Source organism: Neoarius graeffei, chromosome 5 (assembly GCF_027579695.1).
Source record: "Neoarius graeffei isolate fNeoGra1 chromosome 5, fNeoGra1.pri, whole genome shotgun sequence".
NCBI classification, from domain to species: domain Eukaryota; kingdom Metazoa; phylum Chordata; class Actinopteri; order Siluriformes; family Ariidae; genus Neoarius; species Neoarius graeffei.
Genome location: NC_083573.1, coordinates 23,237,333 through 23,254,649, shown reverse-complemented (window position 1 = coordinate 23,254,649; position 17,317 = coordinate 23,237,333). Strand labels below are relative to the sequence as shown.

Below are 17,317 nucleotides of genomic sequence, written 5' to 3'. Positions count from 1 at the left end.
ATGACCCCTAAGCCTTCCTCGCTCTTTTTGAGCAGGCAGCAGAGGCATGGGGTTGGCCGGTGGAACAACCCGCAGTGCGCCTCCTCCCCCTGCTAACGGGCGAGGTGCAGCTGGCCATGCTATAGCTCCCTGCTGACAGCCAGCTGGTCTACGCCAACCTCTGCAGGGCCGTCCTCCAACGTGTGGGGTGCACCCTGGAGCAGCAACGGCAGCGCTTCCACGCACTGTGCCTAGAGGAGGTCGGCCGGCCATTCGTGTTTGGCCAGCAACTCCGGGATGCCTGCTGGCGGTGGCTGAGGGCCGACAACCATGACGCCGAGGGAATCATTGATCTGGTGGTGCTGGAACAATTCATCACCCGACTTCCGGAAGGAACAGTGGAGTGGGTCCAGTGCCATCGCCCGGCGTCACTGGATCAGGCCATCGAGCTGGCAGAGGACCATATGGCGGCTGTTCCGATGGCAGGACAGCGTGTATCCTCTTCTCCCCTCTCTTCTCTCTCTCTCTCTCCCCTTCTGTTTCTCGTCCTCACCCCATTCCCCCACTGCGGAGGTGGGGGCCGGCTCCACCCCAGCCGGCCCGCCGCAGCCGCAGTGCCCTACCATCTCCTACTTCCATGTCTGTGTCTTCCCCCCCTCAGGTGAGTGAGCTCCAAAACACCGGTGCAGAGGGAGAGCCTGGGCCGGCATGCTGGCGCTGCAGGGAGCCGGGGCACCTCCAGCATCAGTGCTCAGTGATGGAGGTGGGCGCGGTGCTCCAGATCCCTGACACGCCAGGGACCGCCCTCGATCGGGCCGGAGCGTATCGCATACTGGTGAGTATCCAAGGGGATACGTATCAGGCTTTGGTGGACTCCGGCTATAATCAGACCTCAATCCACCAAAGCCTGGTGCAAGACGAGGCATTGGGAAGAGCACAATTGGTGAAGGTGTTGTGTGTGCACGGAGATGTTCACAACTACCCTTTAGTGTCGGTCCACATTCTATTTCGAGGGGAGAAATTTAGAGTAAAGGCAGCGGTTAATCCTCGTCTTACCCACTTGATAATTTTGGGGACTGAATGGCCGGGATTTCGGGAATTAATGTCACATTTAGTGAAGAGTGGGGCCTGACATAATTTAGCGGGGGGAGGTCCCGGTGTGGCATTGGTGGGAGCAGCTGTCACAGAGCCGTCTACGTCATCACCGTGTCAGAGTGAGGAGCAGCAGGCTCCTCCTCCCTCTCTTGGGGAATCCCTTGCGGATTTCCCGTTAGAGCAGTCAAGAAACGAGACTCTGCGGCATGCATTTGACCAAGTGAGAGTAATCAATGGTCAAACGCTCCAGCCAAACGCCACCCCTTCCTTCCCCTATTTCTCCATTATTAAGGATAGGTTATACCGAGTGACGCAGGACACTCAGACGAAGGAACCGATAACACAGCTTTTGATTCCAAAGAGCCGCTGGGAATTTATATTCCAGGCAGCTCACTTTAATCCCATGGACGGACACTTGGAGCAGGATAAGACACTAGCCCGAATAATGGCCCAGTTCTATTGGCCAGGGATTCGTGGCGATGTCTGTAGGTGGTGTACAGTATGCCGCGAATGCCAGTTAGCAAATCCAACGGCCATTCCAAAAGCGCCTTTGTGCCCTCTGCCATTAATCGAGACCCTGTTCAAAAGAATTGGGATGGATCTCGTCGGGCCATTAGATCAGTCAACATGAGGATATTGCTTTATTTTAGTTCTGGTGGACTATGCAATGCAATATCCGGAAGCAGTGCCTCTTCGCAATATCTCTGCGGAAGCACTCTTCCACGTCATCTCCCAAGTCGGAACCCCCAAAGAGATTCTGACTGATCAAGGCACTACGTTTATGTCACACACACTGAGCAAACTGTATGGGTTACTGGGAATTAAGCCTATCTGCATCAGCATTTATCACACACAAATGGATGGCTTAGTTGAATGGTTCAACTGCACCCTCAAGAACATAATTTGAAAATTTGTAAGCGAGGATGCACGCAGCTGGGATAAATGGCTCGAGCCCCTGTTATTCGCAGTGCGAGAGGTCCCACAAGCCTCCACGGGGTTCTCCCCATTCAAAGTATTATACAGGCATAAGCCGCGTGGCATTTTAGATGTGCTGCGTGAAAATTGGGAGGAAGGACCTTCAACAAGCAAAAATGAAATTCAATACATTATCAACCTGTGCGCCAAACTCCACACCCTCACACACCTAACCCAGGAGAATTTGCGGCAGGCCCAAGAACGTCAAGTCCGTCTGTACGACAGGGGCACGCGCCTTAGGGAATTCACAGCGAAAGATAAAGTACTCATGTTGTTGCCCACGACGAGCTTCAAATTGATCGCCAGGTGGCAAGGACCCTTTGAGGTCGCACGGCGAGTCGGGGACGTCGACTATGAGGTCTGGCGAACGGACAGGAGTAGGGCGTTACAGATTTAGCACCTCAGTCTGTTAAAACTTTGGAACGAGGAGGTCCCCGTGGCGTTGGTGTCGGTGGTTCCAGAGAAGGCAGAGCTAGAGCCGGAGGTTCAAAAAGTAAAATTGACATCGCCCACCGCTCCTGTCCCCTGTGGAGACCACCTCTATCTGACCCAACTCACGGAGGTTGCCCAGTTGCAGACAGAATTTTCTGACGTATTCTCGCCCCTGCCTGGCCGCACCCACCTCATAGAACACCACATTGAGATGCCCCCGGGGGTGGTAGTACGCAGCCACCCTTACAGACTGCCCGAACACAAAAACAAGGTGGTTCGGGAAGAACTAGAGGCCATGCTCGAAATGGGCATCGTCGAGGAGTCCGATAGTGACTGAAGCAGCCCGGTGGTCTTGTTCCCAAGGCCCAAGGTCGGTCCGGTTCTGTGTGGACTATAGAAAAGTCAGCACGGTGTCTAAATTTGATGCGTACCCAATACCTCGTATTGATGAGTTGCTTGATCGACTAGGCATGGCTCGTTTTTATTCGGCACTGGATTTGACAAAGGGATATTGGCAGATCCCCTTGACTCCATTATCCCCAGAGAAAACGGCCTTTTCCACACCGCTTGGCTTACACCAGTTCATCACACTTCCTTTTGGGCTGTTTGGGGTGCCCGCTACGTTCCAGCGGCTAATGGATATGGTCCTCCACTCCCACGCCACCTACGCGGCTGCATACTTGGACTATAGTAATTATTTATAGTAATGACTGGCCGCGACACCTAAAACATCTAAGGGCCGTCCTTAGGTCGCTGAGGCGAGCGGGTCTCACAGCCAACCCAAAGAAGTGTGCAATTGGGCGGGTGGAAGTACGGTATCTGGGCTTCCACTTGGGCAATGGGCAGGTGCGTCCCCAAATTAATAAGACAGCAGCGATTGCGGCCTGCCCGAATCCCAAGACCAAAAAGGGGGTGAGACAGTTCCTGGGGCTGGCTGGCTACTATCGTAGGTTTATACCTAATTATTCAGACGTCACCAGCCCACTGACTGATCTCACTAAAAAGGGGGCACCAGGTCCGGTCCAGTGAACACAGCAATGCCAGCGGGCTTTCTCTGAGGTAAAGGCTGCACTGTGTGGGGGGCCACTGTTACATTCCCCTGACTTTTCTCTCTCCTTAGTTTTGTAGATGGATGCATCGGACAGAGGGCTGGGGGCTGTTCTGTCCAAGAAGGTGGAGGGGAAGCATCGTCCAGTGCTGTACATCAGCCGGAAGCTGTCAGTGCGTAAAGGCTGATACAACACCATAGAAAAGGAGTGCCTTGCCATCAAGTGGGTGGTCCTCAGCCTCCACTACTACCTACTGGGACGCCCTTTCACCCTCTGTTCGGACCACGCCCCTCTCCAGTGGCTCCACCGCATGAAGGATCCCAATGCGCAGATCACCCGTTGGCATCTGGCACTCCAGCTGTTTAAGTTCAAGGTGGTTCACAGGCCGGGGGCACAGATGGCCGTGGCATATTTCCTCTCCCGTCAAGGGGGGGGAGTCAGCTGCAGGCCGGACAGCTCCCTGGCCTGAGTCGGGCAGTGGGGGTATGTGGCAGCGGGGGCGTGGTCAAGCGTCAGTCTGTGAATGGAGGGTGGAGTCAGGGAAGGTAAGTGGCAGAATCACTGCACATGTGAGTTAACACATGTGAGTTAACCTGTGTTTGTGTGTCTTCCCCAGTGACCGCACCCTAGAAAAAGGACAGAGAGAGAGAGCAGAGAAAGGGAGCTCTCTCCCAACCCGAATGCATGTGTGTGCGTATGTGTGAGAGAGTGAATCAGCTGAAAAGCCACCTATATAACCAAAAATAAAAGTTTCTGAGAACTCAGTTCTGGCCTGCCATGCTTCTGTGCTCCACCCACCTGCTCTGGTTCTACAAACACTAAAAAAGCCTCAAAATAAACGTAGATAACTCATATGTAGTCTAAAATATACTCTAAATGACCATTTGCTCAAATAGTGTTAACTCTAATGGTGTATGAAACACTGATTTGAGTTGCAGTGATTTCATATTAGAATTATGTTAATAAATGAAAACTTATCAATTAACCAAATGAAATTCCATTCAGAAGGTTTAAGAAATAGAAATGCTAAGCTGTTTCAGGGAAGCTGGGAAACTACTTTCTAATAAGTACAAATAAACTGCATGAAGGCTTCTGAAAGGTTAAACAAATGTATAGTGTTTTAAATTAGGCAGACGTACTCTATGGATGTTCTCGGCAGTGATGGCCTTGGAGGTACTCGCCCGGATGAAGAATACACACACACCGGTCAGAGCGACATCAGTGCCCTCCGTCACAAACACTATTGCGTTCTTGCTAGGGATCGCAGGAGAGGCAACAGTGACTGGAGACAAGAAAACAGATGAAGCTAATAAGTGTTTCTCCAATTTTAGATACATTCTAGTACATTTTAGATCAAGATTAATTATTTAACTTAAACCTGACAATAAAATACAACACACATGAGCACGTTTAAGTGCAAAACTTTGCACATGCTGATATTAAAAGGATCATCAAAAGCTTATTTGGTGTGAATTTGTGGTTTATTGTCACAAATATTCAGATATTAACAGCAAATTAATCAATAATATTATTTCTGAATGTGATATAAATGTGGACTCCTGTTGTGTGTGTTGCATTATTGCAAATCTCTATGTTTGTTATTTTTCTTACACACTTTATTTCTGACTTTGAGTCTCATAATTGCTTCCCTAAATTCTTGTACACAAGTTTATCTTCATTGTTTTAGGTCCTGTGACACTTAACAGACAGCATACTAATTTTAAGCTAGGTTGTTCTGTTCATGCCTTAAATAAGACAAATAAAATGAAGTAAAATGTGTTGACTGTTTTAAGTTGTTACATACTTTAATGAGGCAAATGAAATAAAATAACTAGTGCACATCATCTAATTATGATGTAATAGCAATCATAATTAAAGCCGCTAGCGGCCTTGACGGGCCCTCGCACGTGTGGTTCCGCAACCCAGGACATCCTGCCACCCAACAAAACAGTGACATGTCATATATTCATCAAATGTTCAAAGGTGATGTGCATGTTGCAAATGCCATGACTGCTTGATGGATGAGAGATAGACAGACAAAGACTGTGTGTGTGTGTGTGTGTGTGTGTGTGTTGTTTCCGTGGTGTGAAAATGTACATTTATATATGTACAAAACTATACATGTGTTTCCTCCTTATCTCTATCTTACGCTGTAATCTTAAGTCATCTTAGCTTTCCTGTGTCTGCAGTGTGTGTGTGTGTGTGTGTGTGTACACATGCAGAGTTTTCATATGTCTGCAGCAAAATGCACAATGATGGCAGGTCACTATTATTGTGTGTGTGTGTGTGTGTGTGTGTTGCTAGGACAACTATCATGATTCATGTCATTTTTGTACTGATCTAAGGGTTCTGAGTAAGGTTCTGGCCATAAGTTCTGAAGAGTTTTGTTTCAATTAGGGGGCGCTATGAAGTCCCTGGGCCATGCCCAGGGCCAAATGTCTGTGGCTGAGAAGCAGTTACAATGACTGATGTGTGTATCAAATTTCATGAGTTTTCGTGCATGGGAAATGCCTTAAACAAAGCCAAACGCGACAGAAAAATAATAATAATAATAATAATAATAATCCTTCGAAAAACAATAGGGTCTTCGCACCGAACGGTGCTCGGGTGTCTGAGCAATAGGGTCCGTCATTTATATCAAAAATCAAAAATCCCAAAGGGATATCAAAAATCCCTTTGCAATTTCTTGGCATCAGCAATATCTTGGCATCATGTTTGCCAAGTTTGACATGAATCTGATGAACCATCTAGGAGGAGTAAGTTATAAATGACCATGTGTCCAAACGCATATAAGCCCAATTATCTCATTTCCTGTTGGGCGTGACATCATCCAAAGGGTAGAACTTTGGGTAGAACTCCAAAGTTCTACCCATTCATTTCAATGGGAAATGGAAAAAGGGGCGCTATGAAGTCCCTGGGCCATGTCCGGGGCCAAACGTCTGTGGCTGAGAAGCAGTTACAATGACTGATGTGTGTATCAAATTTCATGAGTTTTCGTGCATGGGAAATGCCTCAAAAAAGCCAAGCGCGACAGAAAAATAAGAAGAAGAAGAAGAAATATATTCATCAAATGTTCAAAAGTAATGTGCATGTTGAAAATGCCATGACTGCTGTGTGAAAATGTACATTTATATATGTACAAAACTATACATGTGTCTCCTCCGTATCTTTATCTCACTTTATCTTTATCTTAAGTCATCTTAGCTTTCCTATGTCTGCAGTGTGTGTGTGTGTGTGTGTGTGTGTACACAGTTTTCATATGTCTGCAACAAAATGCACAATGATGGCAGGTCACTATTATTTTGTGTGTGTGTGTGTGTGTGTGTGTGTGTGTGTTTGTCAGAGGGAGAGAGAGAAGGTGTGTGTGTGTGTGTGAAAGAGAGTGTGCTCATAGACATTGCGTGTGCATGTGAGTGCGTACTTGTGAGAGAGTGTATGAGTGTATGCATAAATATGCATATGACTGAGTGTGTATGAGTGTACACAGAATTGTATATGTTATATCATCAGACTCACGATATCCAATATTTTGTAATTAGGAGGGGGAAGCAGTACTCTGCCAACACTGTTTACAGTGCGGGTGGGGAGCTGTTGACCTCGACTGGGGACATTGTCGGGCGGTGGAAGGAATACTTTGAGGATCTCCTCAATCCCACCGTCATGTCTTCCATTGAGGAGACTGAGGCTGATGACTCAGAGGTGGACTCGTCCATTACCCAAGCCGAAGTCACTGAGGTGGTTTGCAAGCTCCTCGGTGGCAAGGCACCGGGGGTGGATGAGATCCGCCCTGAGTATCTCAAGTCTCTGGAGCTGGGGCTGTCTTGGTTGACATGCCTCTGCAACATCGCGTGGCAGTCAGGGACAGTGCCTCTGGAGTGGCAGACTGGGGTGGTGGTCCCTCTTTTTAAGAAAGGGTACTGGAGAGTGTGCTCCAATTATAGGGGAATCACACTTCTCAGCCTCCCAGGGAAAGTTTACTCCAGGGTACTGGAGAGGAGAATTCGACAATAGTCGAACCTCGGATCCAGGAGGAACAATGCGGTTTTCGTCCTGGTCGCGGAACACTGGACCAGCTCTATACCCTTCATAGGGTGCTCGAGGGTTCATGGGAGTTTGCCCAACCAGTCCACATGTGCTTTGTGGATCTGGAGAAGGCATTTGACCGTGTCCCTCATGGTATTCTGTGAGGGGGTGCTTCGGGAGTATGGGGTTCGGGGCTCTTTGCTAAGGGCTGTCCGGTCCCTGTACGAACAGGGCAGGAGTCTGGTTCGCATTGCTGGCAGTAAGTCAGACCTGTTCCCAGTGCATGTTGTACTCCGGCAGGGCTGCCCTTTGTCACCGGTTCTGTTCACAATCTTTATGGACAGAATTTCTAGGCGCAGCCAGGGGCCGGAAGGAATCCTGTTTGGGAACCACAGGATTTCATCTCTGCTTTTTGCGGATGATGTTGTCCTGTTGGCTTCTTCAAACCAGGACCTTCAGCATGCACTGGGGCGGTTTGGAGTCGAGTGTGAAGCGGCTGGGATGAGAATCAGCACCTCCAAGTCTGAGGCCATGGTTCTCGACCGGAAAAGGGTGGTTTGCCCTCTCCAGGTTGGTGGAGAAGTCCTGCCTCAAGTGGAGGAGTTTAAGTATTTCGGGATCTTGTTCACGAGTGAGGGAAGGATGGAGTGTGAGATCGACAGGCGGATTGGTGCAGCCTCCGCAGTGATGCGGTCGCTTTACCGGTCCATCGTGGTGAAGAAGGAGCTGAGCCAAAAGGCGAAGCTCTCAATTTACCGGTCGATCTACGTTCCGACTCTCACCTATGGTCATGAGCTTTGGGTAATGACCAAAAGAAGAAGATCGCGGATACAAGAGGCCGAAATGAGTTTCTTCGCAGGGTGGCTGGGTGCTCCCTTAGAGATAGGGTGAGAAGCACAGTCACTCAGGAGGAGCTCGGAGTAGAGTCGCTGCTCCTCCACATCGAGAGGAATCAGCTGAGGTGGCTCGGGCATCTTTTTCGGATGCCTCCTGGACGCCTCCCTGGGGAGGTGTTCCAGGCATGTCCCCCCGGGAGGAGGCCCCAGGGAAGACCCAGGACACGCTGGAGGGACTATGTCTCTCGGCTGGCCTGGGAACACCTCGGTGTTCTTCCTGAGGAGCTGGCCGAGGTGTCTGGGGAAAGGGAAGTTTGGGCTTCCATGCTTAGACTGCTGCCTCCACGACCCGGCCCCGGATAAAGCGGAAGGAGACGAGATAATAATAAGAAGAAGATTCCTTCGAAAAACAATAGGGTCTCTCACTGAACGGTGCTCAGGCCCTAAAAATAAGCATTTAATTCTGTCTTGTAGATTAGCTGTAACTTTTTTTTTCAAAAGTATGGTTCCAGTTAGGAAAGACAACACAAGTTTGACATATTCAAAAAAAGGCATATTCAAAAAAGGCATATTAAAAAAAAAATTACTCCTGAGACCAAACCATTTTCAGCAGTTAGAAATTTAAATAGGTGAAATTTAAGTTATGAACACAACTTTAATTGTTGTGATTGTTGTGACAGCATATTTATTTCAAATGTAACACACATTTACTCAGTTTGTGTAGTCCTCATACTAACAGGTCAAATTAGTACTTTTTTAGGATTAACATTTGTAGGAAATGCACTTTATACATAAGTCTGGACCCTATGATATCCAAATAATTAACCATATTATTAGATAATCACACTACATCATGGAGTTTGCATGTTCTCCCCATGTTGGCATGGGTTTCTTCCAGGTGCTCTGGTTTCCCCCACAGTCCAAAGATATGCAGGTTAGGTTCTAAATTGACTGCAGGTGTGAAGGTAAGTGTGAATGGTTGTTTGTCTCTATGTGTTAGCCCTGTGACAATCTGGCGACTTGTCCAGGGTGTACCCCGCCTCTCGCCCGTAGTCAGCCGACATAGGCTCCAGCTTACCCGCAACCCTGCACAGGATAAGCAGTTATGGATAATGAATGGATGGTCCATCATACACTAACCTGATTCTGTGGACTCTGTGTCTTGATAATAAAACATCAGGTGTCGAAGGCCACCAACAGCAAAGAATTGTTCCATCCGATCAATCTGAATCAGAATTGAAACAGGCTTTGAGTTTGTCATTATAGGCATTATAGGTACTGGACAGAGCCAAAAGCAATTCCTTGACATACAGTGCATCATTATCAGACCTGAACGTCTTCCAAAATGGCATCCTCCACCTCCGCTTTCTCCAGGCCCACGCAGGAAGCCACAATACTCAGCAGGTAGTTGTGTCTGCCATCCAGTCGTGCTCGTTTTGCCTCACGCTCTTCCTTCTGCTTTTGCTGAGAGACAGACTTGAAAAAGAAATAACATAAAATGTAGATGGCCAATGTCAAAGGAAGATACCAATGTCTCCAAAGGAATCTTTGGATTAATCAAAAAGTGATTGCCATGGACACAAGTGGAAATATGTGAATGAGACCATGCTAGGCAGTCTGGATTTACAATCTTGTTTTAGAGAAAAATCCTTCAAAAAATGTTATTTCAATGAGTTAAAAAAAAATGAGGGGGAAAAAGTGGCAAAGTGCAAAATGGACATGGATGATAATGGTGCACAATTCTATCATCTAATTTTTAAAGAAACATGAAAGGTCACAATAAAAGTAGAAGTTTATCTAAGTGGTATATTTTTCAGTAAGAATATTACTAAGGGAGCATGTTGTGCCTTGCATAATCGTGAGGGAAGTTATTGTAAATAGCACCACTCCAACAAGGTCAGCTACAGTTGTGATCAGAAGTTCACATACAGTGACGAATATCATCTTGGATATGAATGTCATGGCAATATTTGGGGTTTCAGTAATTTCTTTGAACTGTTCTTTTTCTGTGGCAAAATGATTGTACAGCATACATCTTTAATAATATTAAAAAAACACATTTGAATTTGGTGCACAAGTTTTAATTTTCTTTGGATTTTCTGAAATCAACACAGGGTCAAAATTATACATACAGGGTCAGAAATTTACATATGCTGACTTAGATTATTAATTCAGAGGTGCTGAAACTTCCAAAATGTCTCTTATCTTGCCAAGGCCGAGGTCTTTTAACTTCCTGTTAGTACTGGTACTCATGATTGACTACAGCTGGTAGCTTCTCTGTGCCTTCATAAAAAGGTTTGTTTACAGCACTCATTGGATTGACCAATTCCAATAAGTGCATAAACAAGCTCTAGTTAGTTCAAAGTGCAGCAGCAAGAGTCCTTACTAGAACTAGAAAATATGACCACATCACCCCTGTCTTATCCACACTGCATTGGCTCCCAATCAAATTTCGTATTGATTATAAAGTACTACTATTGACCTTTAAAGCACTGAATGGTCTCGCACCACAGTACCTGAGTGAACTTCTGCTCCTCTATGACCCGCTACGCCTACTTAGATCAAAAGGTGCAGGCTATCTGCTGGTACCTCATATAGTGAAGGCTAAATCAGGGGGCAGAGCCTTTTCTTACAAAGCCCCACAGTTATGGAACAGCCTTCCAAGTAGTGTTCGGGAATCAGACACAGTCTCAGTGTTTAAGTCTAGGCTGAAAACATATCTGTTTTATATATATAACACACACACACACACACACACACACACACAGGCTTAATGCTTAAATGTCCCTTTATATGCTGGTTTTAAAGAGATGCGTATGTTGGAAATATCCCGGTGTTTTAATGTAGGCTATCTAAAATCTAGATCTGCATCTGATAGACTCTAGTGTAAGCCTCTAACATCCTAATGTCTGGAATGATCTAAGACTAACGTTTAAGACAATAAGATTTATGAAATGTCAAGGTCATTGCCCCGTCAAAAATAAACACAGCTCAGTGCTGCGAGACGCTAAACATGTGCTGTTATAAACTGTCAGCAGATACACGATCCATTTACAAGTTTCATAAAAATATTAAATACTTGGAAGCTGCATATTTCAAACGTCATTTAATTTCATTCTTTCCTCGAGGAGATACCTCCCTCTCACACCCTCCCCTCTTGGTGGCTTCGACCGATCGGTCACCGTGCGGCTTCAGCCTGCGGCATCACTTCAGAAATGGACCAGCATTTGCAAGTTTGAAACTTGGGACTTCTGCACTTTTTAAATTTTTTTTCCAATTGTCATAGAGACAGACAAATTAATGTAACTTCAGTGTATTTCCACAGGAAATGTCCTGGATGTAAAAAAAAAAACGATCTGAAGTTAAAGATAAGTAAAATCCTCTCACCTTTAATTTCCATTTGTTTTCTCCGGTAATTATCGGTAGAGTCCCTCGTAGGTCCATCCTCACTGAACGTACATCGGAAGCCATCTTCTCTCGACTAAATTTTAATTCCTTAATCCACTGAAAATTGACTGAAACGTGCTTTTCTTTGACTCGGGCTCCTCAGTCAGAATTAGAATCGGAATCAGAATCATCAATATCTGAGTCATCCTGAGGGGAAACTGATGACATCTGCAGTCGCTCACACTCAAGTAGAGAAAATAATTCTTAGAATGTGACGTGAGCACAGCTGTGCATTTGTTTTGTTTTGTACAGTGGTGCTTGAAAGTTTGTGAACCTTTTAGAATTTTCTATATTTCTGCATAAACATGACCTAAAACATCAGATTTTCACATAAGTCCTAAAAGTAGATCAAGAGAATCCAGTTAAACAAATGAGACAAAAATATTATACTTGGTCATTTATTTATTGAGGAAAATGATCCAATATTGCATATCTGTGAGTGGCAAAAGTATGTGAACATTTGCTTTCAGTATCTGGTGTGACCCCCTTGTGCAGCAATAACTGCAACTAAACGTTTCCAGTAACTGTTGATCAGTCCTGCACACTGGCTTGGAGGAATTTTAGCCAATTCCTCTGTACAGAACAGCTTCAAATCTGGGATATTGGTGGGTTTCCTCACATGAACTGCTCACTTCAGGTCCTTCCACAACATTTCAATTGGAAATTTGGCCATTTGGCCATTCCAAAACATTAATTTTATTCTTCTTTAACCATTCTTTGGTAGAATGACTTTTGTGCTAAGGGTCGTTGTCTTGCTGCATGACCCACCTTCTCTTGAGATTCAGTTCATGGACTGATGTCCTGACATTTTCCTTTAGAATTCGCTGGTATAATTCAGAATTCATTGTTCCATCAATGATGACAGTAAGCTGTCCTGGCCCAGATGCAGCAAAACAGGCCCAAACCATGATACTACCACCACCATGTTTCACAGAAGGGATAAGGTTCTTATGCTGGAATGCAGTGCTTTCCTTTCTCCAAACATAACGCTTCTCATTTAAACCAAAAAGTTCTATTTTGGTCTCATCCATCCACAAAACATTTTTCCAATAGCCTTCTGGGTTGTCTATGTGATCTTTAGCAAACTGCAGATGAGCAGCAATGTTCTTTTTGGAGAGCAGTGGCTTTCTCCTTGCAACCCTGCCATGCACACCATTGTTGTTCAGTGTTCTCCTGATGGTGGACTCATAAACATTAACATTAGCCAATGTGAGAGAGGCCTTCAGTTGCTTAGAAATTACCCTGGGGTCCTTTGTGACCTCGCCGACTATTACACGCCTTGATCTTGGAGTGATCTTTGTTGGTCGACCACTCCTGGGCTGGGTAACAATGGTCTTGAATTTCCTCCATTTGTACACAATCTGTCTGACTGTGGATTGGTGGAGTCCAAACTTCTTAGAGATGGTTTTGTAACCTTTTCCAGCCTGATGAGCATCAACAACACTTTTTCTGAGGTCTTCAGAAATCTCCTTTGTTCATGCCATGATACACTTCCACAAACATGTGCTGTGAAAATCAGACTTTGATAGATCCCTGTTCTTTAAATAAAACAGGGTGCCCACTCACACCTGACTGTCATCCCATTGACTGAAACACCTGATTCTAATTTCACCTTCAAATTAACTGCTAATCCTAGAGGTTCACATACTTTTGCCACTCACAGATATGTAATATTGGATCATTTTCCTCAATACATAAATGACCAAGTATAATATTTTTGTCTCGTTTGTTTAACTGGGTTCTCTTTATCTACTTTTAGGACTTGTGTGAAAATCTGATGTTCTTTTAGGTCATATTTATGCAGAAATATAGAAAATTCTAAAGGGTTCACAAACTTTCAAGCACCACTGTAATTGTTTGGGCTTTTTTTTTTTTAAAAATATGTTCCACTATATGTGTAAGGTGGTGTCGTGGTTAGCGCTGTCACCTCACAGCAAGAAGGTCCTGGGTTTGAGCCCAGTGGCTGGTGAGGGCCTTTCTGTGTGGAGTTTGCATGCTCTCCCCATCTCTGTGTGGGTTTCCTCCGGGTGCTCCAGTTTCCCCCACAGTCCAAAGGCATGCAGGTTAGGCTAATTGGTGGCTCTAAATTGACCGTCGGTGTGAATGTGAGTGTGAATGGTTGTCTATGTGTTAGCCCTGCATGACCTGGTGACTTGTCCAGGGTGTACCCCGCCTCTTGCCCATAGTCAGCTGGGATAGGCTCCAGCTTGCCTGCAACCCTGTAGGACAGGCTAAGCGGCTACAGATAATGGATGGATGGATATTATGTGTAATGTGTGATTTTCAATCAGCGGGGGGGGGACGTTTGATAGCTTAATTCAATCTCTCCAAACTCAATTTCTTTGACAACCCACATTTAATATTACTAGATATTGCAAATGCACAGCAAATTGAAAATGTAAATAGAATTGAATTTTATATTTCTCCTAATTTATTTCTAATTTCTGCAGATTTTAGTAATTAATGCCCTTCAGTGTTGTAAATGCCAGTGCCAATCATTATTGTAAATAATGATGTAATCCAAATTGGCAGCGGCATATGCACTGCATGGCCGGAGGAGTCTGTCCATGAGATGCTGAAACATCACTTGGACACCAAACAACCGAAACGGAAGAGTGACAAACTGCCGTAACCCAAATGGAGCGGAAAAGGCAGTTTTCCTTTTCTAGCAACCTCCATTAGTTAGATCTAGTGTTGGATAAAAATGAGCTGAACAGTTCAATGCCAGGCATCAGGTATGTGTTAAATTTAGATAAACACGTTGACCTTTCTAAAGTCTAGACAGAACAGGGCCAACCTGTCTGTATTGAGAACCAAAATCACAGAGCTGCTTCAATCACCATGTGACTGTTCGATTATCCCCATGTCAAGCATAGCATTGAGTTCATCCTGAATCATAATTATTTGTTTGGGGAGCCAGTACCAGCAGCTGCACACCACCACCTCTGCAGGAGTTTCAATGTAGTGCTCTATGAGATTAGTATGACTAGTCAGAGGCAAAAAAAAAAAATCCTCCTGCAACCTGACAACCTGTGCTCTCTGGGATGGTGAGAGGTGGTCTCTGCAGCAGACCAGGGTGAAGTGAGCTGCACTTTGACTTACCTCCAGCCCCAGCTCCTTCCTCTCAGAAACCATCACCAGAGCCACATGAACCTCCTCTCTATGGACCCTTTGAGTAGTTTAGAGCTTGACGTGAGTATTAAAATGAGCACTTTATCTCCAGATGCAAATTCACATAGCCAAGCCAGACTATTATACAGCTGGGATTGCTGTTCTTGTGCCTGTAGCAAATTCTCCTGGGTTAGGTGACTCAGCCTGTGGAGTTTTGCTCTCAAGTCAAGAACATACTGAATTTTATTTTTGTTATTAGAAGGTCCCTCCTCCCAATTCTCCCTGATGTCATCTAGGATGTCCACACTGCAAATAAAAGGGGGTTGAGCCATTTCTTTCAATTTCTAATGTCCCCATGAACAAACTTATGAATCGTGTTTTCAAGCATGTGGGGCCTTGATCAGTCAGGATTTCTTTTGGAATCCCAACTCGTGAGATAATGCAGAAGAGTGCTTTCATGACAGTGTGTTAAGAAATGTTGCACTGATGCACTGCTTCCAGGTATCACATTGCATAATCCACTAAGACTAACAAAGTGATACCCTCATGCAGATCGATCTAATGGCCCAGTGCCAATTCTTTTGAATGGGATTTCGATCAAGGGTAAAGGGTGCAGTGGTGCTTTTGGAGTGGCTGGCAGATTCATCAGCTGACTTTCATGACATGCTGCACACCACCTGTGAACACCACTGCAAATGCCTGGCCAATAGAAGCTGAACAGTTCATCAATGCCAGACATCAGATCAATGTCAGATCCTAACCGAAATGTCCTGTGATGGGATTTTGATGAGTCACATGGAATAAAAGTTCCTTACGGCTCTTCAGAACTAGCAACTGGGTTGTTTCCTCTCCTGTTTGGGTGTCCTGTGTCACTTGCTCTAGCCTGTTTTTAATAACAGGGAATTACAGATAGAAAAGTGCAATGTTAGGCTGGAGATTTTGAGCATTGATTACTCTCACTTGGTCAAAAACATGTCTGAGTTTCGTATTGCGACTGCTCCAGTGGGAAATTCCAAAGGGAAATCCCTGCAGAAAGTAAAATGCCAGATTAACATTTTAAACCCCAGCCAATTTGTTCCCAAGATTAGTGGATGGGTGAGGTGAGGACTAGCGGGGAAATCAACTGCACTTCGAACACTGCGGTGCCATAATGGCACAACAGTTAAAGACAACAGGGTGGACCAGGAACAAAGCCGGGACCCAGACAGCAAGCAGGATCGGCCCGCTTCCGTAAAACATGCGGCGCCCTCGGCAGAGTGACGGCATCGGCTGAGACGCGGCAACCGGGAGCGGCCCGCTTCCGTAAAACCTGTGGGGTTGTCAGTTAGTCGCTGCATCGGCTGGGTCACGGCAACCGGGAGAGGGCCGCTTCCATTAAACCTGCGGCTCTGTCGGCTGTTTCTGCATCGGCTCAGTCGTGGCAACCACAAGTGGGCCAGGTCATTTTTAAACTAACAGAAAATCCAGTGGCCTATACAGACCAAGATATATATTTTTTTTAACATGCAGGCTTAGGCTATTTGTTTTGGGGTGGGTAGAGATATTGATCTCGGAACCGTCCTAGCAAATAGGCATGCCTACAATTTAAATTCTCAACACTAGATAGCTCAGCCCATCACAAAACTGTCACTGCGGTCAGCGAGTGCATACTGGTCTTACCCATTTTGTACAGGCAACGTAAATGCGAGGAGATGGCGTCAACATCAAAAGCACCCATTGAACGGTTGGCAGGCGGCAAAGCGCTATATGCAAATCGTCCTGTAGGTGGCTGATCTTTGCTGCCTATCAAGCTGGCAGCGACGTCACCCGGATTCAACCCATGCCACCCTGACTTGTTCATTATTTATTTATTTATTTATTTACTTATTTATTTTTTTATTAGTAGTAAAAAAATATGTTTTTAAATATATATATATATATATATATATATATATATATATATATATATATATATATTAGAAGTCATTACATATCAAACACACATTATTCTATAAAACTATAAATGTATGGCCGTTCAAGTCACTGCAGTGACGTCACGTGTGCAGACGTTTAAATTGGAAGACTCCCCCCTCCACGTGCTTTTGGATTGCTGGTCCCGCGCGGTGAAGTCAAGCCGGAGCAACTGTTAATAACCTGAGGTAAGTCTTCTATAAAAAAAAAATCCTTAAGACGCGTAAACGATTAGGGTTCCCTTGACCTTGTTCAGTAATATTAAATGCTTTGAGGTATGCTGATTAAAATTGATTGTTGTCGGTCTGTCAGATGATTTCGTCAGAGATTAAATGAGATCAGAGAATTCTCAATTCAATTCGCTAGATTAATAAGATGGACGACGATCATTTTTTTAAAAATAATGTCTATGTAAAGTCC

At 45.2% G+C, this 17,317-nt stretch overlaps 1 protein-coding gene across 1 annotated transcript in view; it reads right to left on the bottom strand.

Annotated features, from left to right (window-relative positions):
• The window catches only part of LOC132886222 (dynein axonemal heavy chain 5-like), a 768,703-nt gene extending 752,039 nt beyond the window's left edge, over nucleotides 1-16,664 (bottom strand). The window contains exons 1-4 of the mRNA XM_060920790.1: nucleotides 16,572-16,664; nucleotides 9,719-9,853; nucleotides 9,530-9,614; nucleotides 4,670-4,836 (exon numbers count right to left, since the gene is read on the bottom strand). Of these exons, the coding sequence (XP_060776773.1) occupies nucleotides 4,670-4,836; nucleotides 9,530-9,614; nucleotides 9,719-9,853; nucleotides 16,572-16,664 (480 nt within the window). The remainder of the gene's footprint in view (nucleotides 1-4,669; nucleotides 4,837-9,529; nucleotides 9,615-9,718; nucleotides 9,854-16,571) is intronic.
• Between the last annotated feature and the right edge of the window lie 653 nt (nucleotides 16,665-17,317).